At 54.5% G+C, this 22,781-nt stretch overlaps 6 protein-coding genes across 6 annotated transcripts; 4 read left to right on the plus strand and 2 right to left on the minus strand.

Annotated features, from left to right (window-relative positions):
* Positions 1 to 3,599: 3,599 nt before the first annotated feature.
* On the plus strand, positions 3,600 to 4,707 carry BBK36DRAFT_1167360 (hypothetical protein; the record flags this gene model as incomplete). The annotated part of the gene is made up of 2 exons (XM_024895036.1): positions 3,600 to 3,701; positions 3,787 to 4,707. The coding sequence occupies 2 exons, from the start codon at positions 3,600 to 3,602 to the stop codon at positions 4,705 to 4,707; spliced, it is 1,023 nt and encodes a 340-aa protein (XP_024751400.1).
* A 5,112-nt stretch (positions 4,708 to 9,819) lies between these two features.
* On the plus strand, positions 9,820 to 11,742 carry BBK36DRAFT_1114736 (basic-leucine zipper transcription factor-like protein; the record flags this gene model as incomplete). The annotated part of the gene is made up of 3 exons (XM_024890063.1): positions 9,820 to 9,886; positions 10,176 to 11,358; positions 11,427 to 11,742. 3 exons carry the CDS (start codon positions 9,820 to 9,822, stop codon positions 11,740 to 11,742), a joined length of 1,566 nt encoding a protein of 521 aa, XP_024751401.1.
* Positions 11,743 to 12,957: 1,215 nt separating this feature from the next.
* Positions 12,958 to 14,716, plus strand: BBK36DRAFT_156972 (hypothetical protein; the record flags this gene model as incomplete). The annotated part of the gene is made up of 4 exons (XM_024897653.1): positions 12,958 to 13,042; positions 13,182 to 13,991; positions 14,054 to 14,231; positions 14,275 to 14,716. 4 exons carry the CDS (start codon positions 12,958 to 12,960, stop codon positions 14,714 to 14,716), a joined length of 1,515 nt encoding a protein of 504 aa, XP_024751402.1.
* Positions 14,717 to 15,932: 1,216 nt separating this feature from the next.
* On the minus strand, positions 15,933 to 16,773 carry BBK36DRAFT_49966 (hypothetical protein; the record flags this gene model as incomplete). Its single annotated transcript, XM_024898165.1, has 3 exons — positions 15,933 to 16,255; positions 16,384 to 16,507; positions 16,579 to 16,773. 3 exons carry the CDS (start codon positions 16,771 to 16,773, stop codon positions 15,933 to 15,935), a joined length of 642 nt encoding a protein of 213 aa, XP_024751403.1.
* A 700-nt stretch (positions 16,774 to 17,473) lies between these two features.
* On the plus strand, positions 17,474 to 17,727 carry BBK36DRAFT_38032 (hypothetical protein; the record flags this gene model as incomplete). Its single annotated transcript, XM_024898046.1, has 2 exons — positions 17,474 to 17,573; positions 17,669 to 17,727. Coding segments are annotated over 2 exons (159 nt in total), but the record flags the coding sequence as incomplete, so codon positions are not given.
* A 1,490-nt stretch (positions 17,728 to 19,217) lies between these two features.
* Positions 19,218 to 22,514, minus strand: BBK36DRAFT_1194855 (hypothetical protein; the record flags this gene model as incomplete). The annotated part of the gene is made up of 2 exons (XM_024896869.1): positions 19,218 to 19,310; positions 19,734 to 22,514. The coding sequence occupies 2 exons, from the start codon at positions 22,512 to 22,514 to the stop codon at positions 19,218 to 19,220; spliced, it is 2,874 nt and encodes a 957-aa protein (XP_024751405.1).
* Between the last annotated feature and the right edge of the window lie 267 nt (positions 22,515 to 22,781).

Genomic DNA, 22,781 nt, shown 5'->3' on the forward strand with positions numbered 1-22,781 from the left:
TTGTTGCTAGAAAATTGATGCTTTTCGCGATAGCAAAAACGTACACTTGTAGCCAAAAGAGTCGAGAAGCCAAAAAGGAGGTTTAGTTCGCAACCATACATATTGCTATACATACCTACCCAAACTGCCATAGGATAGCAATGAGACATAGGTCTACAAGTCATCAAGTAGTGTATTGATAGAATCTGGAAAGGCATTGGTGAATTTTTCCCTGACTGCTTCACACAAGCATAATAATATAAATTCATTCCACCATGAAGGTAGATACAAAGAGGCCTTGAAAAGGTACACTCCGGCAAATAGCATGGTAGAGCAGAGTAATGCATAGAGAAAGGCGACACAGCATTCTATGCTCTATCCAAGCAACTTCATGCATAAGGTCCTCATCTTCCAAGTCGAATGTCATTCCAAGTTCAGCTGGCAGACTTGGAGAGCAAGATGAAAGATATGGATGGATATTTATCCCAATAGAACCATCATGTTATGCTTTCTACAAGGGACATCTCCCAGCAAATAGCCCCCGAACTTCACGCATTCTGCTCACACAGACAGGCGCTCCTCTATGTGCCTTATGTCACCGCCATACTTCATCTAGGTAGGCAAGATATTGCATTCACTTGCGTCAGAGTACGGGCACATCACTCGTGGCAGCTGGAGAAAGGGATGGAATAACTTGTTGCCATTCTGCCGCCCTGTGCACCGCCTTCGCCTGTGCGCTGCCTTCTTCTTTGCCGGCTGCCAAACTTTCTTCCGGCTCTTCTCTTTCTTCTTCACCCTCTCTTCTTTCTGCAGACTCCATCTTCCGGGGAACGCTGCAGAAATTTAGACATCTGCATTCAGTTCTAACTTGTGAGTGCTGCATCAAGCCATTCAGCTCTGACGCATCTTTGGGTACACATTCCTAACTCATCCGCAGAGCAGCTGGGGTTGACAACTTTCTTGCTCCAACTAAACGCGATTGTGAGCTCGCGTTTCTGAAACTTCACTCAAGGTAAGCATGCCTATGTCCCCTCACTATCATGTCTCGCCTCATACCATTTTTCTCTTCCTCTACTTCATTGCATCAGCTTTCACACCCTCCTCTCGATAGCTTTCGTCCTCCATCTACCCCCATTTGTTATGATTTCCTGGTGAACGGTGAATATCCTGCCTCCTACCCCTTCACTCTTCGGCTCCTCTCTGCTTTACTCTGATTATCGCCATCTCACAGAATCTACCTCCCTCTCATGCCTTCCAAGATGTCTCCTACTTTTGTCTGATAACAATTCGAAAGTAGACCATATGACGCTTACCATATCTTCTTCTACACGTATCGAAAATGGGAGACTGGGGTATGGGAGTCGCCGATGGCGGCTGGGCAGCACCGGCCAATCCTTCCTTTGACAAGGAAGCTATTGGAGCTAACACCTGGGGCTCGAACGATTTTGGTGGCAATGCCGGAGATTCTTACGACAATAACTACGGTGGCGGTGCCAATGATGCTGGAGCATACGGAAACGACAAGTGCTTCGGCTGTGGTGAAGAAGGGTAAATACGTCCGAATACCATCGTCAGGCATCTTACTAATTTATTGTTTACAGCCACAGACGAGCGGAGTGCCCCAACGGTGGAGGATCTGGCAATGATAAATGCTTCGGCTGTGGTGAAGAAGGGTAAGTGTATCTCACATCCTCCTCCAGGCAGGTGCTCATCCATCTTTTACAGACACCGACGAGCCGATTGCCCCAAGGCCGGGGAACAGACCTGTCGTTACTGCAAGAAAGAAGGACACATGAGAAAGGATTGCCCTGAGGCGCCGCCCATGCTCTGCTCGAATTGCGGCCAAGAAGGTATGCCCTAGAGTTCATATGGGAGATGCCAAAAAGCTGACGATTACAACCAGGCCACTTCAGAACCAATTGCGAGAATGCTCGCAAAGTCAATCGTGACCATGTCGCCGATGTCACTCCCGATGCTGCTTGGGACAAGCTCAAGCAGGCAGCTCGTGAAAGGGACGTTGACGATGCCAAGGAAGCCATTGAGGAGTACGTCAAAGCTCTTGGAGGAGAGGTCACCTACCGCCAAATCCAGGAGCGTCTGATGGAAGAAAATGTCAAAGTTTGGCTTATTTGCACTGAGAGAGACCTGATCGACATTTTCACGAACATGGATCTTCAAGGCAATATCGATAAGAAGTACAGTATCTCGGTCAGGTTCTCGGATAAGCCAGAGAGACCCCGCGAAGTTGACGCCTGGCCGAACGGCGAAGGAGAGATTTTGGCCCGCCTGGATGACGCCGGTATGGTCGTCGATAGAGGTGTTCCGAAATGCTACAACTGTGGTGAACTCGGCCATACTTCCAAGGGCTGCACCCAAGAAAGGGTCGAGCGAGAGTCGGGCAAACCGAAGATCTCGTGCTACAATTGCGGCGGCGAAGGCCACCGCGTGAGAGATTGTAAGTCACAACTTCAATACATTCCTGAGCCTTCTTTTTCTCTAACCATAGCTTAGGTCCTGAACCGCGTGTGGACAAGTTTGCTTGCAAGAATTGCGGGTGAGTTTTCTTTACCGAGCACCACTCGTTCGGATGAGACGCTGACATTGAGCAGAAAATCGGGACACCGCGCTCAAGAGTGCGAAGAGCCTCCCAATATGGACAATGTCGAGTGCCGCAAATGCAACAAGAGTACGTTGATCTCTTCTGAGAATGAACAACAGCTGACTGCTTTTTCTAGCCGGTCACTTTGCCAAAGATTGCCCTGACGGAGGCAGCAGAGCTTGTCGCAACTGCGGTCAGGAAGGCCACATTTCGAAAGACTGTGATCAGCCCAAGAACATGGACAACGTTACCTGTCGCAATTGCGAGGAGACTGGTCATTTCAGCAGAGACTGCCCTAAGCCTACCGACTGTAAGTTCATGACTACCATCATTGTCACATAGAGCACTGGACTAATGGCTGCATTGTAGGGTCCAAAGTCAAATGTTCCAACTGCGAGGAGTACGGACACACCAAGGTCCGTTGCAAGCTCCCGCCCAAGGAATCGGATGCCTATGAAAATCAGGCATATGGCGGTGCCGACGAACAGCCACAGCAGCCCGATGGAGGCTACGAAGGCGGCCACGTCGACAGCTATGGTGACGATGCCGGTGGAGGAGATTGGTGATTTTGCCCATAGGCATAGTCCCAGAGTTCATAAACCGCTGCTTGTTACTTGAGTTTTAGTTACCCCTTTTTCTGGGGAGGATTTACTGCGCGATCGATTACGGATGTGGCACATCCCGGGGCAATATGGGGAACATGGGCAAAAGAGGATTTGCACAGATGGTCTGATAGCTGAGCACTAGAAGACATTCATCGTGTTACCTCTAATAAAAGCTGATTTAAGCACAGGGCTGATGATATAGCATCCACGACGTGTTGTTCGGTGAGAGAAGTCACCGAGACCCCTTCGGTGTACCCCACTCCGACAAGCCGAGGCTTGGACCACGCGAACGTCCCGAGCCGGAGCGACTGTAAGCGGTTCACAAGTGTTAAAGTTGCAAAGAACTATTTACTACTAATGGCTGCCACGATCCAGACTTTTTGTTAGCAACTCAAACATCTCCACGCCGCGTGAATATGGCAGCCCGCGAAATCATACTCTATCACTACGGGGTATCGCCCTTTGCGAGACGCACCGTATGGTACCTCGCTCTACGAGGTATTCCCTACAACCAATGTGTAAGTTGCAGGTGGTTATTAAACACTCATTACAGAAGGATGCTTCGTCTATCGGAAAATATTGAGCTCAAGTGTTACAATGTAGCTCCAACCTGGCATGTTGCCGCGGCCGGATGTCGCTCGTCTCGGCATCTCATACCGTCGCATTCCCATCCTTTCCATCGGCAGGGACATTTACCTTGACACTCGCCTCCAGCTGCCCAAGCTGGAAGCAATGTATCCGGAGCTGCCACGTCTGGGCTCAAGCACTCCTGGAGAAAAAGGCATAGAGCGCCTCCTCTCGGCCTTTATCATCGACGGCGGCATCTTTCAGCACGCCGTGAAGCTGCTCCCGACAGATCTGCCGTTCCTCAAAGACCCAAGGTACTTCAAGGACAGGAGCGATTTCACGGGCGCCGAGCTCAGCGTGGAAGGGATGAAGAGAGCCCGGCCTGAAGCGCTGGGGGAGATTGCGGCGGCGTTTGAGCTGATGGAGACGACGTTCCTGGCGGACGGCAGGCAGTGGATCCTCAAGACGGAGCGGCCTGGGCTGGCGGACATTGAGGCCGTCTGGGTGTTTCACTGGCTCTCTGGGATTCCGGGCGCGCTGCCCGCAGACAGGTTCTCGGCGGACAAGTTCCCGCGGGTGTATGCGTGGGTCAAGCGCTTCCAGGAGGCTGTCTCGGCTGCGAAGAAGCGCCTTGGAAAGCAGCCCAGGACGCTGAATGGCGAAGAGGCGGCGAGGATGATTGAGAGTTCGTCGTGGAACGAGGAGGAGGAGGGGACGGTGGATGGGGATGATCCGTTGGTTGTAGCGGAGGGCTTGAAGAAGGGCGGCTTGGTCGCGATCTCGCCGACGGACACGGGCAGGGCGCATAAGGACGTGGGAAAGCTGGTGAGCTTGAACAAGGACGAGGTTGTGATTGAGGTCAAGACTGCAAAGGGCGAGGGTGTGCGGGTGCATGCGCCGAGGCACGGGTATAAGGTGAGGAGGTTTGACGGGGAGGGGGCCGGTGCGAAGTTGTGAAGTGCATTCTTCTTCTCAGGGCCTTATTGGAGGTCAGAGCATAGAATGAGTGTCTAAGATAGTGATGAGCATGGAGTGCTTCTTCAGAAGAAATAGAGGAACGTTTGATTGAAGTGTGTGCAAGTTACAGTTGGTGTTGAGACTATTCTGCGTCGCATTCGCTCCAGGGCTACACCAAACACCGCACCACAATGGCAAATGGACCTAGTTGCATGTATTTTGTATCTCTCGATGTTCTCGGACCTGAGATACCTGATATTATTATTCATCAGTATAATAACTGTCAACGTCCGGATACTGGGCGGATGGTAAAGGGGAGTTCGACGAGGCATCCCGCATCGCCATCTACCCTGGAGTAAGTCCCGACTTTCAGGGGCTGCAATACCTGTTTCTTGGGTTAACCAACAAGATCACTTCACCGCCAAAACAAGATATTTTACCGTGTCTTTGCTCCAAGAAATAGACACTGCTACCGAACCGATCGGCGATCTCAGAATGTTCTCTCAAACATGGTACAACCACAGTTAAGACCCAATCCCCCTACGATCCAACCTCAAGCTCACGAGCAGCAGAGGAGCATCAGCAACTTCGCGTGAGATCTCCAGAGTCACAACCTCCGAATAAGCTTCTTCGCTCAACCGCAAATCCCACAAGATCTCCTCAAGCCCGCAAACAACTCAAAAGCCCGTAGCATGGACATTTCACGGCTGCCTACGATCGGCAGGGCCACGAGCCCAAACCAATTCATAAACGTCTTCTCAAACACGGCAACATTGCATCATTCCAAGTTTCCTCCCATATCCCCAAACAGGATTCTCAGACCTTTGTCACCTGAAAGAGACTACCCCGTTCCGAGACTGGGCTTCAGGTGACTGGGACACACCATCCTGCCGGTGCTGGGGGAGCCACCAGCACAACAGGATGCATCTGTGTATCACCCGTTAGCCTCTTCAGTAGTATTGTAGATGGAGAGATCGCAAAAGGGACAACAAATCATGATGAAGCTGCTTGCATGGCCAGAGACTCGGCATGCACTCCGCACGTTAGCCGTCCGTCTTGGTTCGAATAAGCACAAGATGCAGATCGTTTTTCGTGATTCCCGCCCGAGGACTGGGAGGCGAAAGACGAGATGGATTAATCATCATGCCATCATGAGCATCAGGCACGGCCGCCAAGATAGCAGAGCCAGAGCGCTGGAGAGTGAAAACAAAGTCTTGGGGGAGATCTCGATCCGTCCTGACGCTCGGAATTAGGCGCTGTGGGTTCCTTTGTCTTGAAGGATGGATGGAGAGGATCGCCAAGGTCGGGCTTCGCTCACCCTAACGCAAATCTCGGGGAGATAGTGAGGTTTCGGGACAAAGGGGCTGCGTTGCTTTGTGGTAGTAGTTGATCTTGGAGTTTTGGCCCGTCTGGGTAGCTTTTTATGACTTCTTGAAGCTTTGAAGCAGATCAACGACACGACTCCACTGTCTTTTGAACGCGGTTTTCCGTCTACACAGAAGCGCCCTGTAAAAGCAATGCTTTGTATATACGGTAATGCACAGGCAGCTGTCGCGTGTCGTTGAGCCCCCAAATTCGGTGTAACGAGTGAAGCTGTTGATACTCCCCGTGTCCAATGTTTCACGATGCTTGGCAAAAGTGCGTCATAGCCCGGCCTTGTCCAGAGCCTCGCGGTGGAGTCGTGGCGCCGAAGCGAGAAGCGGCTACCAAAATTAAAGGCAGGGCGTATTAACTGAAAAGAAACTAGAAATCAAAACAAGGACGGATCCAATTACCAGGAGGGAATCAGCAGCTTTGCAGCATCCCAAAGCGTCCATCGACACGCAAATGCGTGCAGCGTCTGGCCGCAAACGCGCTGCAACGCTCTCGGGCAGGTCCACGAGCCTGGCACCTGCCTGGGGCCATGTCCAGTCTTGCAATTTTTGCTTCATTTTCCTTTTCCCTTTTCCAATGCTGACGTCACCGGCCGATCATATGGCGCCCACCAATTAATCGCCAGGCCGCTGGACGGGCCAGAAACGCAAAAGTCGCGACACAGTGCAGCAGACGATGGTACGATGTGGAGCCGAGCGGGACGATTTCAGGGGGTCGTCTCTTACACTGTGTGCGAAGTCTTGGCCGGTGGCCATCGGGCTGCTGTGGTTCGCTGGCAGAGAAGTGCTTGTCTGTGTCTTGTCTGCTGTCCGTGTCCGCGATGAATGAGTGCTGTGCTTCCTTTCTTTTTTTCAGTTGTTTGTTTGCTTGGGCATTGGATGGGAGGGATTGCAGCTGCGGGCCCAATCGGGCAAGTGGGAAGACGCATCCATTGCAAGCAGCGTCTGCGTGTCTCTTCTTTTCCTGGGAGTTGCTGCACCGGCACGAAATGTCTGAGAGAGGAGAGGGAGAGACGAGAGACTTGTGACGTAATGAAGCCTCAACCTCACCCAGCCCGTTTCAATCAAAGGTTGACTGAACAACCTGCTGCCACTGCTTGTAGCAAGCAACTTGACATACCTACTACTAGCATCACCACATCCTTTCCCAGGTAAACAAACGATCAGGGACGGCCGAGACGACGGAGATGACAAGACGGAGACGGATCCTCAACCCCCTTCGCTGCCTGGTTGGCTGGCTCTTGCGCAGAGGCCCAGCGCGGACGCATGAGAGGTTGCCGTAATCTTGGAGGTGGTCCTGTCTTGGTGTGTGTGTGTCGAGTCGAGTCGCGCGCCAGTAACAGACGGAGGCGGCCAGATTGCCACATGCCGCGGGCTGGCTGAGGAAGAGTCCGGCGCCCATCTCTGGACGGGAAACTTCAGTAAGGGGGGATTTCCTATCTGCTGCTAGTAGTAGTAATGTAGTCGGTGAGGCGAGGCTCGATAGGGCTCAAACGTTGTTTTGGAGCGACTTGGAAGAGTGTTGTGATCCCGTCTGTAAGGGAAGTACCGAGACACCAACCTGAAGACGATGGCGGACGACGTGGGCTTTTGCCTAATACTTGGCACCAAGCGATCAAATGGCTGGACCTTCCGCGTCTCGCTCGGCCGATTAGCGAGTCGCTGCACCAGTAACTGCCTGCTGGAGCCCCCGTGCAGCTGCACCTGGCGCCCTTCAAATAAACCCAATCCTCTCATCAGTGCATCAGTCAGGACGAAAGCGGCGTTCCCCCGCTGCAGACATGAAGCCCAAACCGTCCTTCCAGAGCCCATCGCCGTCCACCGTCAGGTACTGAGTGTTCTGCGTCTCGCGCAAGGCAGGCGTCATCGCCAGCGTCAAAAGTACATCCGAAAGTACGAGTTTCGCTCCGGGGGTCCATGCAGCAGCGCCCCACAGCCCTTCAACTCATTGATGCTGTTCCCACTGCCATCAACAGCCATCCCTCGCAGCAAGCAGCAGCACACTTGCACACCTCCGAGCCTCTGATTGAACTGCATTCGCCAGTGGCACGCTAGAGCGACCCCCAGCACCCTCGGAGCCCATACAGTGCGGACTCATCTTTTCTCGCCAGCCATCTGCGAGATGCTCCGTCCGTCGTCCTTCGTGCTTGTACGAATACCGGCAGTGGCTTTACGCGGAGACGAACAAGACGGTGCAGCAGTCGACTGATTCGGTGAGGACGCGACCAAGATGAGCCCAACACGAGATGGCTTCCGTTGCTGCTTGACTCAGTATTTTACCGGACACTGTCGACAGCAGTATCAACAATACTCCGTCTTCGCAGCACATCTGAACGCGCGGCGGCTGCTCCTGGATTTCTGATCCCGGCCCCTGAACGTGAGCAGACACACACTCGCTCCGACACTGTACGTACAGTACCTACGAGATGCTCCGTACTTGCCACCTCCAGATGCCCGTATCACGGATACAGCCAGATTGCGTGTTTCCATTGGCTGCATCTGGTCTCGTTTTTACTTTTGCTCCCCTTGATGCTGGATGGAGACTTTTTGAAAGTGGTGCAATCGCTGCAGTACTCGTACTTGTACGTACATGCCTCCTCTTGCCTCTCTTGCCTCTGCTCCGTCTTGCTCGCCAGGCATGCATTGGCAGCACGCACCTACAGTACGAACAAGCCCTGCCGCTACGGCGCACACAGCACTGAGCGCAGCGCAGCCCATCACCATCACCATCCCATCCTTCCAACTCCCGCGTCGGATTCGATTCGACAGACTCGCCGCCCGTGGTTGGCACGTACCCAGTGCGTCTCAGAGGCCGCATCCGCACCGTCCACACCACCCGCTCCCCCAATCGCGAGATGTCGTCCAGCGTCCCGCACAGTGCGGCGCCGGGCCAGGGTTTGTCAGCGAACATGGAAAGTCTCTGCAGGCTCCAGTTTTCATCGCACCCTGGCCGTTAGCGCTGGTGGCCACTCACAATGCCCAAAAAGGCCCCAAAGCAGCCCAGCCAGCAGGACCCCCCAGAAGGGTCAGAGCCGCCGCCGCCCGCCTTCTTTTTTCTGCGCCTTCGTCTTTCACAACGTCATCTCTGACGTCTTTCTTCCTCCATCGTGCACTCTTCACTCTTCCTCAGTTACAGCTTCGCAACGCAGCCTTCCGCGCCCCCCGCCAGCAACAGCCCTCTGTGCCCGCATAGGCGCCTCGAAAGTCACGCCTGGAGCTCGTCCATCATCAGTTTGCATTTCTCGTGATTTGCAGCGTTATCCGGGAGCCCTCGCGGCTGGCTCGATTGGTCCTTTTTTCCCCCTTGATATTTTTTTTCATTATCGTCTCTTGTTACCCGAGCCAAGCCTGTTCTACTTCGGCTCCCCAACTTCCTGCCTAGCCTGAGGAGAAGAATTGCCTCCCGGGACAGAAGCAGAACACAACGGCCGCTCTGGGCTGTTGGAGAGTTCGACGGAAGTGATAGCAGAGCAGGAAAAAGGGACACGAAAAAGAGTTGACAGCAAACGCGCCGTCCAAAGCAAAAAGCGCCCCAGCTATCCACCGCCTCAGTTCTGCCTCCGCGCTACGCCTGCCTCTGACCTCATCCATCCAGATTTGGTCTTCTCACCTCTCTCGACCCGGATCCCAACGTCTTTTGCAATTGCTCTGCATTTCCCCCACATAAGTGGTTAAACGTCCTCTCGCCCTCCATTCCTTTTGCACTGTCTTTTTTCGATTGATATAATTCATCGTCATCATGGGGACGACCACCGTCAACATAACCGAGTCCAAGTCCCCTAAGCAAGCATCCCCAACCAGGCAAGGTAAGCCTCGTTCCTAATCTTTCTTCCATCTCTCCCCCCCTTGGCTGTTCCTGCATCGTCATACCTCTCCCTTGCCCTCGCTGCTCCTACGCCTTCGTCATCGCTGTCACCTCCCCCGGATCAAGTACGACCGAGGGGTCTCGTCACCGAACTCAATTGCCCATCGTCGCTCAGCACCAACAACGTCACCATTATTTCCCTTGCCATCGTCCCTACCATTGTCGCTGCCGCTGCCATCGCCACTCTTGCCTGTTGTCACCGTCGACTTACAAAGCCCCTGGGTCAACAGGTTCCATCGCCAGCGCCAAGATCGACTCAATCACCAAGCCGGACGCTGTGTCCAATGCTCCGGCGACCAAGCCGCTTGCACCGCCGCCTCGACCAGGACAATCCCAACCAGGATCTAATACTCCCGGTGAATACTTTGCGCCTCAGGTCTCCGGAGGCTCCCTCAGCCTGGAGCCCAATCCGTTTGAGCAGTCGTTTGGGGGTGGTGGACCAGAAACGCCTGGAGGCACCAAGCTACCCAGCGTCGCGGCCCTGACCTCTCCCTCGTCGCTGCTCCCCGGTAGCAACGCGACTCCCTTCAACTGGGGTCCAGGCTCCTTGCGGACCGGCCCGCTTAGTCCAGCTATGCTGTCGGGCCCTACCGACTACTTCGGCGACACACATCACCTCCGCGGCGGCTTCCCTACGCCCAACGAGTCCTCCCTGCGCACCGGACTGACACCGGGTGGGAGCGGGTCTATGTTCCCGGCCCCGAGCCCCAACTCTGCACTCTTCGCGCAGCTTGCAAGCGGCGGCGCGACCCCAAACACCATCGACTTTCATCGAACGGCCCTGAGCGCTGCCGCCAAGCGTGAACAGGCCAACAGCCTCGCGCGAGCTCAAGCGCAAGCATCGGCACCGCAGCCTCAGCCAGTAACGTCTCAACCTCAAGACATGACCTCAGTCCCCGTCATTCCCAAGGTCGAAGCCAAGCCCGCCTCCGGACCCTTTGACCCTCACGATAACGACGCGGCCAACGGCCTCTACATGCTCGCTCAAGGGAGGAACGGAACCCAGCCTACTCCTCAGTTCACAGTGACGTCTGCTCCGGCGGCACACGCGCCTCCGGCCCCCGTGGTCCCGCCCACCATGAGCACGTCTCCTCCCATGCCTACCAAGGCAGATCCGCGACGAGGTGTCAGTGAAGTCAGCAACATGTCAGAGGAAAGCGACCAGAAGCCTCAGACACGAGCCAAGGGAAAGAAGAGTACCCCAGCTACCAATGGCAGGAGGAAAGCCGACGAGGCGCCTGCCAAAGCACCGCCAACGAAGAGAACAAAAGCCAACAGTGGCGCGCCTAGCAGCAACGGCGATGATGAGGATCATTCCGACGACGATGCGGATTCCAAATTTGACGACAATGGACCAGGCAAGTCAAAGATGACAGACGAGGAGAAGCGTAAGAACTTCTTGGAACGCAACCGGTATGTCTTTGCCCTATTGCCAGGTAGTGATCCTCCGATTTATTCAGAGAATACTAACCCTCCTCTAGTGTTGCGGCTCTCAAATGTCGACAGCGCAAGAAGCAGTGGCTTGCCAACCTCCAAACCAAGGTGGAGGTATTTAGCAGTGAGAATGAAGCTTTGACTCAGCAGATTACGCAGCTGCGAGAGGAGGTTGTCAACCTCAAGACTCTTCTGCTTGCCCACAAAGATTGTCCCGTCACTCAGCAGCAAGGCCTTCACGGGGCCTTCATGTCTCAAGTCGTTGAGCCCTACAACCCTCAGATGAACCCATATGGCATGGCAGCCCCGATGCCTGGCCAGGGCGTCATGGCTGGCCAAGGTGTCAACCGCCGTTTCTCCTAGCAGAAGAAAGCTCGGTGAGAGAGGCAGATGCGAGATCTGATTGAGCATATACGCGGTTCCATGGCGGGACAACATGCATCCGGTACACATTTCCCTTGTATAATTCTCTTAAAGGGGGGTTCACGGCAAAAAGAAACGGCGGATTGACACCTGTGTGTTTTGGGGCGGGATGCTGGACAGCATCACGAGGATGTTTTCATGCTTTCTTTTTCATTTGTCGGCCCTTCCCGCACCACTTGTGGTTGTAAGCGGTGCCTTGGCCATTACCCGGCTTTTCCCTCCCGGGCTCTTCACTTCACACATTTCTCTCTTCCTCGATATTCCTTTACAATGTACGTAAATAGTGGCAAGGCACGGTAAGGTATACACACATGAAAAGGTGTTGGGCTTGGGCGGATCCTCGTTGAGTTTGGCGGCGTTTTGGGTGAAATCGGTACCGTCAAAGGGGATGATGTACTTCTGGTGTTTTCGGGTTTGAATTTTTAGATGCTCTGTGGCTAGCGAGAAACGGAAAGCTACATGGCCTGGCAGCCGGGTCAATGCATCGATGACTGTATTGCACTTAATAAATGGGGTTACTGCTACTGACTCTGTCTGTGACATGCCATCGTGGATGTTGATACTGAGAGTGATGAGTAGGTATTGACGTGGTCGAAATAACAGTTGAACTGGTGTCATCGTGGAAGCTCCACCAGCCAATCAGATGCCGTGTCAGTGAGACGGAGGGGGTGGGGTAGTGGATGTCCCAAACAGGCCTAGCGCATTGTCTTAGAAAACCATACCTCTTCCGCCCATGATCCTAAAAGTAAACACAACCAGGCCAAGAGAGAAAGAAGCACTTTGGCGGTCTCTTGACGATCAACCTCGACTCCTCGCCCGGCACGACGCAGCAGTGCAAGCGCATCATCGATACGGCTGGATCCCGCAGCTTTCACACCGCGTGACGGACCCTCCCCTGCGATTGCGCGACCTTGATGCGCCGGACGAGCGACACGCGCGCAGGCATTTGACGCGACAAGGCTGAGAAGCTAGTTTCCTCTTTCAACGTCCTCAGCGAACACGCGACATTTTTAAAAACCCCGCCGACGAGCATCTTATTTTGTTTCTTTCGCCCATTTGGCCCCTGGCAGGCACGAGCCCCCGGCGCCTGGAGACGACATCCTCTTGAAATTATCTCATGCGATCCATTCAGGGGAGCTTCCGAAGAAGCCATCGATGACGACTCTCGTAACTCTTCGACAGCCGCTGGAACTTCTTAGCATGAGCGACCAGCCAGTGCGCCGATCAAAGCGCCAGCCGGGTTTGTTTGGCCCTTTCCCCCATATTTGCTCGAGAAAAGAAAAGAAAGGAAGAGGGGAGGAGGTGAAGAGGAGGAGGGGGGGAGGCGGGGGAACAGAGGCGATGAGGACAGAGGGGACACGCGTATGCTGACTTGGGAGAAACACTAGCCGCGGATTACGAACAAGACGACGACTTTCAGTTTGTGCGGAAATCGAAAAAGGCGAAAAAAGATGAGCAGCAGCCGGCGGTGGATCTTCCCGTGAGGAAATCGTCGAGAGGGAGGCCTTCTGCGGCGGCTGTAGCGGCGAGGGAGCGGGCGGCGAGGGAATCGATTGGCAGTGATGAGCAGGTGGATCTGATTGCGGCGGCGACGACGACCACGACGACGAAAAAGTCCTCCTCACGACGAAAAGTATCAAATGACGCGCTCCAGGACGAGCCGCCCGCCAAGGTCTCGAGGAAAGGAACGAGAAAGAGCTCGCGGCTTTCAAACGAATATGCTTCAGTTGAAGAGCAGCAGGCTCCGCCACGGACTAATGGCTCTTCAACTACTCAGGTGCGCACCAAGAAGGCACCAAAATCCAAAGCGCCACCGGCGGTACAGGAGGGAGAAGGAGATGACTCAATGGCAGAGTCGCCGGTGCAAGAGACGGCTACAAGGGCCACCAAGATTGCGCTGCCAATGAGCGACACGCCCATCATTAACCGGAACAAGGAAATGAGAAAGAAGGGGGCCAACGGGAGCCGAAGAAGCAGTCTGGGATCTCGCGGACGCAGAGCGAGCTCGCTCATAGAGAGCGGACAGGCGGCTATTCCGCATCGCGAAGTCAGCACCTCTGCGTTTTACAAGCACATTGAAGCGGATTTGCTGGAGCCGCGGCGGATGAAGCAGCTGTTGATATGGTGCGGTGAGCGAGCGCTGTCGGCGAAGCCGCGCGGCACTGTCAACTCTGGTGCAGTTCTTGGAGGTGGGCGCTTTCTTTGACTTGGTTGATTTTGCCATCACTTTGCTGACTTTTTTTGATCCCAGCTCGCGCGATTCAAGACCAGCTACTAAAGGATTTTGCGACAAGATCGGGATTTTCAGATTGGTTCAACAGAGAGGACCATGCGCCCAAAGCGCCCGTCGTAATGAAACCGAATCCTCGGAATGCTGAGCTGGACGAGAAATTGGCAGTTCTGCAGGCAAGAATCAAGAGGCAAGTTCCGTCTGGGTAGTTCACATCAGTATATATGCTAACTCAGATGTAGACTGCAAGAAGAGAAGAAGGCGTGGCTGGCAATACGGAAACCACCTCCCGAACAACCGCCTCTATTCACGCCACAAGAGAAAGACGCAGACACAATCACATTGCCCGATTTCGACCTGTTAGATCCAGAAGAAGGTAAAATCAGGGGCTTCCTAGTCGATGAAACCAACAGCTTTGCCAGCATACGATCACAGACACAAACGCGGTTACGGCAAATCCAATCGTCTCTGGAATTCGAAGTAGATCAGTTGGCAGACAACGTCCACAAGCTGGAGCAGCGGGTCAAGGTCGCGGGCAAGGAGGCGGACCGAGTACTGGCTTTGAGCGCCGCGAGGTTGAAAGAGCGAGAAGAGAGGGAGAGGAAGAGGGCGGGAACCAAGGACCTGCCCATCGTCATGGTGTTGCGAAGCTTGAGCAGCATACTGCCCGAGGGAGGTGGATGATGAGGGGAAACCGAGAAGAAGATTCGGAGACCCTTCTTTCGTCCTCTCTCTGTTTCCTCATCACAGCATCTTATCTCGCCTTTTCCAAACGCCCGCTTCCTTCATGATACCCTTGCCCTCACCTCTTTTCCCTCCTTTTGCGCGGGCTCTTCTGCGCGGGCTCTTCTACGAGGGCTTTATACGGACTCTGCTTTGATCTTTCTTCTTCTGTTATTCATGAGACATACTGACGACGAGACGAGACGGCAAGGCGCTCGGTTTGATTTTGGTGAATTTCCCGCCTTCTCTTTTAGCCCTTTTTCCTTTCTCTCTTTCATTTATTGCCGTGGTGGGTAGGCCGGTGGTTCGGTTGATTGGGACTTTTTTTGGCGGTTCAGTTGCTCCAATCCGCGCCTGATTTCTCTCTGTCTGCCTTTCTGTTCAGACTTCTAGACTGGCGGTCGTTTTTTGGGCGGGCTTGACAGGTGGACATTGGGGTGGAGGACGTTATATACCCATGTCATTGGGAAAATCAAGGGGGTGGAAGAGCTGCAAGGCTTCGACCTTTGGAATGCGAAGTGAAGCTGCGTGATGAAGAAGAAAGATCGGAGGCAGGGTGGCCGCGAGGAGGATAGTTGAAGCGTTGACGTTGTTGTATCTACACCTTTCTTCCTCTTCAAGATGAGAATGGTAGGTAGTGACTGTGAGACTATTCCTCGCACCTCGTCTTCTGATTTTGCTACCGGGGGGGCACTTTGCGTGACCTTTATCTACCTGGAGTCCTTATACTTAGCGTTCCTTGGAATGGATTTCTCAAAAGAGGTATTGTTCGCTAGGGACATGGGTTCGCAGCAGCAGGACGGCAAGACGAAGACTATGCGTCAGTGTATAAGAATTTCTTGTTTTGAGGTTTTAGAGGTTTCTTTCCCAATTCAACCCCCCCCCCTTTTTGTGTACCCTCATCCCGATGGATCATGCATCATGATATAGCAAACGCCGGCCTAGACCGCTTTCCCCCCTCCTTTATCCGGATGTCAACAAGCAGCAACAGCCGCCGCCCAAGTTGATGATGAAAAAACGCTCCCAATGCATCGTCCACACAAGGGAAACGCTCTGCCCCCCCGTTTCCCCCATCATTCTCGCCCACCACCCCCCTTTCCCCCCCCCAACCCCCCAATTCCCTCAGCACCAAAAAGAGAACATGAAAACATGAGACAGTTTTTTCCAACGTCACCGTTTAGATCAAGTGCTTGGACCTAAAGTACGCCCGGAGGTACATAATCTGCCACGCCCACAGGATGACGAGCAGCCAGGTGGTGCCGACGCCGAACCACTTGACGCGGTTGTTGGTGCTCTCGTTGGTGTCGCGCAGCTTCTGCTCGCGCTGGCGCAGGTACTCCATCTCGTGGACGACCTCAGCGGTGAGCTCCTCGATGCGGCGCAGCTCGGCCTCGACGGGCTTGAGCTTCTCGGTGGCCTGGATGGCGGACCAGTCCTTTGCGTCGGCGCCAATGTCGATGTCGAGCTCGACTGTGCGGATGTTGATGACGGGCTTGTTGGCTGTTTTGCGTGAAAAATGAATGATTAGATTTGATATTCCGCGAATCAAAGACGTGGTGTGGGTAGGAAAGGGGGGAGTGAGTGAGTGTTTTGTGTTGGTTTTATCTTGAGGGAGGAGGGAAACGTACGGCCGACCATGAGGTTTTCGAAGCAGACGTCAAAAGCAGCGTCCGCATGCGAAGTAAAGACGATCCTCGACTCGCCAGCAACGTCCTTTGCTCGTCCGTATTCGTTTCCAATGGCATCACGGACCTATCCATCATTTCAAAATGTCTCCAGTCAGCTTCCCCCATCATCACCCCTCGATCATCGTCAAAACATACATGAATGTTCACCACCATGCCGTCCCCCTTGTACCCGTCCACAGTGGACGTCACCACGACGAGCGTGTCGCTGCCGACAAAGTTGCGGATGCACCGCTCCTTCTTGAGGCTCTCGCCGCCCGTGTGCGCGACGAGGTCGAACTTGAGGGCGCTGGCGGCGCTGGCGAGGAGCAGGAGGCTGCAGAGCCACTGCATGGGCGAAAAGGCCGTTTGCGCCATTGGCCCCCTTTTTTCTCTTGTTGTCGTTTGTCTCTAGGTGTTCGAAGCTTTGAATACAAGAGCTCTCTCTCGTCTCGGGGCCGATGAATTGGTTCGAGCTCTGTTCCGTTTGGGGGGTTTGTTCGCAATGCCGAGTTGCGATTCTAGTTCATCGGTGTTGAAGACACCACCCTGGCAGCTTCACTCTCAGTTCCCTTGAATTCGCACCAGCCCCAGAAAGACAACAGGTGTCGCGTTTGGGGGGGCTTGCCGCTACTGTGGCTGAGGAAATCGATAAGAGGTCAAGTTGCTGTGGCCAATCAGAGAGCCGGTCGATAAGACTCGGCGTCACGTGTGGGGCAGCCTTGTCGGCCTTTGGAGAAGAGAAGGGACGGGGGTTCAGCCTCGGAATCTTTTGCCTTCATACAATTCGTTACGTTCCTTCTATAGCCAAACTTGCTCGAATTCTGTCGCATTTCTTCTCAACACAACAAGAATAGCAACGACAGCTGATTCCAAGACACGATGCCAAAGTGTATGTTTTCCCCCCTCCCGTTCCCATCTCCAGAGGTATCCCCTTCCTCAATTGACGCAAAAGCTAACCTCCCATCGCAAACAGTCTTTTGTACGTCTTAACTACCCATCGCCGCGACGCGCTCCAAACTTTTCCCCCCATCTAACCTTTTCCATCAAAGGCGACTACTGCGATGTCTACCTCACGCACGACTCCATGTCCGTGCGCAAGGCTCACAACAGCGGCCGAAACCACCTGCGCAACGTGGTAGACTATTACCAGCGTGAGTCTTCTTCTTCTTCCCTCAACTCTCTCATCCCCCTTGCCCCCCCAAAGATCACTTTCGCCACTGACAGCAAAACGGTTGACCTCGTATAGAAATCGGACACGAAAAGGCGCAGTCGGTCATTGACTCCATCACTTCTTCCTACGCCGCCGAGGGCCAGGCCCACGCGAACCCGATGCTTCTCCAGAACCAGCCCGGGCAGGGCTTTCCTGCGTTTGGCTTCCCCTCAGGTATGATATATTTCTACAATCAATGCTCCAAACTACGCTACGGCCCATGGCTTTTTCTTGCGTGGTGTAGTTGGAAAAGATAGACGAGAAGGCGTAAGAAAGGGGAAAAGGCTAACTCTCATTGCTCCTAGGCATCCCTCCTCCATTCCCAGGCATGCCCGGCGCTCCTCCCAGCCAATTCCCTTCAGGTCTCCCACGTACGTTTCCCAACATCATCTCTTTTTTCCATCCCCATCACAGGTCTTTGCTAAACCTCTTTCGACATACAGCACCCCCCGGCGGCCGCGGCATGCCCATCCCCGGCATGCCCCCCTTCCCCCCGGGCCCCAACGGAATGCCCCCGATGCCCCCCAACGGCCTGCCCTTCCCTCCGCCAGCCGGCCTCCCGCCCTTCCCGCCCCCCGGCGCGCCCGGTGCCCCTGCCGCCGCCGCTGCTGCTGGTCTCCCGCCGCCGGGCTTCCCCGGTATGCCCGGCATGCCCGTGCCTCCGCCGGGCCAGCACTCGTTTCCGCCGCCTGGGTTTCCGGCTGGGGGGCCGCCTCCTGCGCCTGGACAGGATAGGCGGTGATGGGGACTTGGAGATGTGAAACATTTGGTTCTGTGATTTTTCTGATATGCGGGATGGTTTGTGTGTATCCAAGAATGAAGGGTAATACTAGGCGCATTGAGGCGTTTTTCTTTTACTATTTTCTTTGCACAGTTGAGAGCATATACACCTGTTTCAGTAGAAGGAGGATGAAACGCATAGCTATAGTCTGAAAAGCTTTTGCATTGAATCACTCGGAAGACTAGCTTTCGCATCAAAGCACATCGTTTCTCGTTTTCTTCTCAAAGTCCCGTTCCGCTTTCACTTTGCAACAACATCTGATGAGCACGACGGACTATCCATTGCCCGCAAATGACAAGACATCATAACAGCTCAGATTCCTCCCCCTCTCTCCTTTGACCTACATCTTCTATAGTACATCTGACATCAACACTGACACGAGAGAAGAAAAAGCGCAAGATGCAAGACGGAAGAAAGGGTAAAAAGCAACAGTAATCAGAAAAAGGCTTCTCATTCGTCTCCAGATCATTCATGCCTCGCAAGAAAGCAAAAAAAAAAAAAAAAAAAACGAGTTGAGAAAAAAATAAAACAATCAATCTAGCCTCCCCCATGCTTTAAAATCCCGTGTTCTTCGTGCAAGGTCCAGTATTGACCAGCAACATGAAAGAAAAAAGAAAACCAACGTGGAAAAAGAGGAACAGAGGAAAGAAAAAATGAACAAACGTAACTCAAAAGCGTAGCTCTGAATATTCAAGTAGAGATCTGGATGAGAGCATATTAAGATGAGACGTTGAAAACTTAAATCACTCCATATAGCCTTTTTTCATCCAACGTTTCCTGTGTTGGCAAAGAGAAGGGGGGGATTCATAAGCACAAGCTGTGGCTTCCATCATCCAAGGCAAAATCGTCAAAATCGTCAGTCGTTGCAGAAGTATCGTAACGCAAATCGTTGGTCATCTACCCATGTGTCCCATCATTTCGTCTTCAAAATCGTTCGTCTTCGAAAATCATTCGCTCTTCGCGGTCGTCATTGCTTGGATGAGAAAGAGTTGCAAATAAGGAGAATAAAGAAAAGAAAAACACAAGCAGATGGCGCAAAGCCCTTCACCAGTTGTTGTTGCCAAATCGTCGGTTTGTGTCGGCTTGAACCACGCCGTTGCCACGAATAATGACTTCGCCAACATTGTCTCGAACCTCTTTCGGACCGCTAATCATCTGTCGAAGTCGCTGTGACCGCTTCTCGCGTCGTCGCTCGCTAATCATCTGGGGAATGTTCTGGATTTCCCCCAACTTGCTTCCAATGGAAAATCGCCGTGAGCCCATCCCGCCTCGGCTAATGCTTCGCCTCCGCCAGAAGCCTTTGCGAGGCTCTTCATTCACCTTCCATCCTGGGCTCTGTCTTCGTCTCATTGACTCGGAGCTGACCTTGCGGCGTACAATTCGCAGATTGCCACTCGATGTCCGTCGAATTGTTCGGCGCTGTGGCCCATGCACGTCGTCGACGTGGTACTCTTGTGATGGCAAAAGTGAAAGCGTCTCCCTCACCTTTTGGCCAAAGCTCCTGGTGTGCCTCCGTGGGCGGTTGTCTACGGGAGGGTATCGATAGACTTCATCGTCGTCCTCTTCGTCGTCACTTCGGTACTCATCATCGTCCCAAGGCTCCGAATCATCATCACTAATCCACTGTGGGCGCCAGAACGGATGCAGCTTGTCCTCCTCGGTCGGTTTATCGTTGTCTCTGTAGAGGGAGATGTCGCTATCATCGCGGTTCCTCCGCGAGAGAGAAAAGGCCCTGGCCAGGAAGCCCGACCCCCGTGAAGTCGGTACGTAATCGATAGAATGGCGTCGTCGGCTGAATGCTCGTCTGACGATAGAAGCCCGTCGAGGAGGCTTCTCATTCAACGACTCGAAGTAGTTGCCCTGGAGAATGGCTCGCTCGGCAGCAGGTGTCATGCCTGAAGGCGTGGCGGGAATGAAGTTGATGGCAGGCGGGTGCGATGGCGGCTGAGGTGGAGCCCGCGGGTTGCGCAGGGGTGAATCGACCGCAGGCGAGGAGAATCGCCTTTGGAGAGGAGTGGCGGGTTTTTGCTCGTGCAGATGCGCCATCGTTGAGTTCGGAGGGCTGGATAAGCGCTTGGCCGACGCTGTCTCTGATGGCCGAGTCGAATGGTCAACCATGACGACCGATGAGTTTTGGTGAGGAAACATCTGGATAGCGAGAGCCTCGGACAGCTCAGGCGCCGTTGCACACGTGTCCATGGACGCGACCGAAAAGGGAGTGTTCCGCAGTGGTGGAATCTTCTTCACAGAGAGCACGTCATCGTGCTGGTCAATTCCAAGGCCGCTCACTGTTTCCTCCCTTTCCAGGCCTTTCATCTCTGGGGATGCCGGGGGAAGCGACGGCGTGCTGGGAGAGATGATGTGCACTTCCTGGCTGAAGCGAGGAATGGCTGGCTCCTCGACCTCGGCGACGTGGACCTTGACACTGCTGGCGGTTACCGAGACACCAGTCACCGAGCCAGCCCTGGAGATGTTGCGGCTCGTTGGGGCGGACAGCGATGAAGACCGCTGCGGAATCGTGGGAGGAAAGTCCATCGTCCGCACGGATCCATCCGACTCGGAGTATGCCCGACTCCGGCGAGCAGGGCGTTCAAAGACAGGCCCAGAGCTTGAGCTTGCAGATGACGAGGGAGAGTGAGCAGAGACAGACTTGATGCTCTTGGACCTGCCCGAGTGCTTGCTGGATGTGGATCGAAGGGAAGGCTCCCTGCTCTTGGGACCTCTCGAAGATCGCCGATCAGGGACGATAACCACAGGGATAGCGCCGCTCTTCCAGATCTCTCGTCTCGCGGTTCTACTTGAGATGGGTGGGGGGTTCACCGAGTGCGCCACTGTTGAGACTTGACTTTCGCGATCATACGGTTCCAGTTTTGGACTCTGCGGGACCTTGGGGACCTTTGAAGCCTCTTCGCGTACGTCTTCGGAACGGGCCATCAGGCCGGCCTCCTCCCTATTATCAGTCGCTTTCCTCAAAGTACTTTGCTTCCGCATATGGCGCAATTTTCTTTCTCTCTTGGGCGGTCCGTCCACCAGGACGACCTCGACGATTGATGTTGCTTGGCTGGATGTGCTCAACGGGCGGTCTCGTTTCGCCGCGGCCTCGGCCTGCGGATGAGCCAACTTGGCAGCCTTTTGATCATCAGGGTTCTTTGGTGACGAGGTCACAGGTGCGGCCTCGTCAAGTCGCATATTGCGCACGGCTTTCGTGGCGTCCGTAGGCGCAGCAGACACCTTGTCTTGGATGACAGCCTCATGGTGCACAACCGGCCGCGACACTCTTGGTGATCGTCGTTGAGACTGATTCTGCTGCGACATTATCACACCCGAGAGGCGGGCATCCCGCGAATGTCCATCTCGGAAAGTTGTGCCCTGTCTGTCGACATGTTCAGCAGCTTGGGCCTCTGCCTTTGGTGTGCCGTCGCCTTCTCTTCGCCCTCCATCATTCGTCGGCGTTCTGTCTGAAGGCGTCGTGGTGCGTGCCGCATCGTCATCAATAGCAACGGCGCTGGCAGGTATGGTGACGGTTGTTTGCGAGGCTATGGAATCCCTGCGGCGCCATCCGGCAGCCCTCCCGGCCTCGTCCTCCGAAGACGTCACTTCCTCGCGGGCAGTGATGAAGGATTCGGCCCTCGACTCCGGGCCCATGGTGCTCCCCGAAGTATTGCGGCCCTTTATACTCGGACGCGGAACCTTGGCGTAGCTTGAAGGGTGCGGCGGAGTGACATCTGGCGTCGGGGGGCTGCGCTGGTCAGGGGGGGTGGCTGGCGGTCGGTTCGCGACGGCGCTCAGCAGCCTAACGCTGTCTTCGGTGCTAGTTGGGCTCGGAGCCGCGGCGGACTGGCTGCTGGAGGAGGCGTTGGAGTGCGCGGGCGGCGTTGGAGGCAGATCAGGCCCGGTGCCTATCCTCCTAAGCTGGTGCTTTAAAGGCTGCGAGTTAAGGATCGGGTGAGGCGTCGAGCTTCTGGGCACCGGCGCTCCGCTGGTCAGATGGGGGTTGCGCCTGGAGCCATCGTGCGCCTGGTCGTTGTGCGGCCGCGGCAGGACCCGGTGCTTCTTGAACTGGCGCGGAGCCGCAGCCTCAGGCACGGGGCTGCCATTCATCCGAGGCGCCGCCATTGTCGAAATTCAAAACTGTTGCTGGGAGCACAGGGCGTACGAGCAGGCTTCGAGCTGTTGGGGACGAAGCACAGGCTGCCACTAGTAGCGGAATTCACGGACTACGTGGCGGCGGCGTGGTTGATACAGGGGCCGCTTCGCATGGTGATGGACAAGTGATTTGCGCTGGACTGGACAGGGCGCCGCAGTTGGCGAGCAGCCAGCTAATCGAGATCAGACTGCGGCGCGCTCGTGAGTGGCCCGGCCAGCGAT

The sequence above is a fragment of the Trichoderma citrinoviride genome (genome assembly GCF_003025115.1).
Source record: "Trichoderma citrinoviride strain TUCIM 6016 unplaced genomic scaffold BBK36scaffold_4, whole genome shotgun sequence".
NCBI classification, from domain to species: domain Eukaryota; kingdom Fungi; phylum Ascomycota; class Sordariomycetes; order Hypocreales; family Hypocreaceae; genus Trichoderma; species Trichoderma citrinoviride.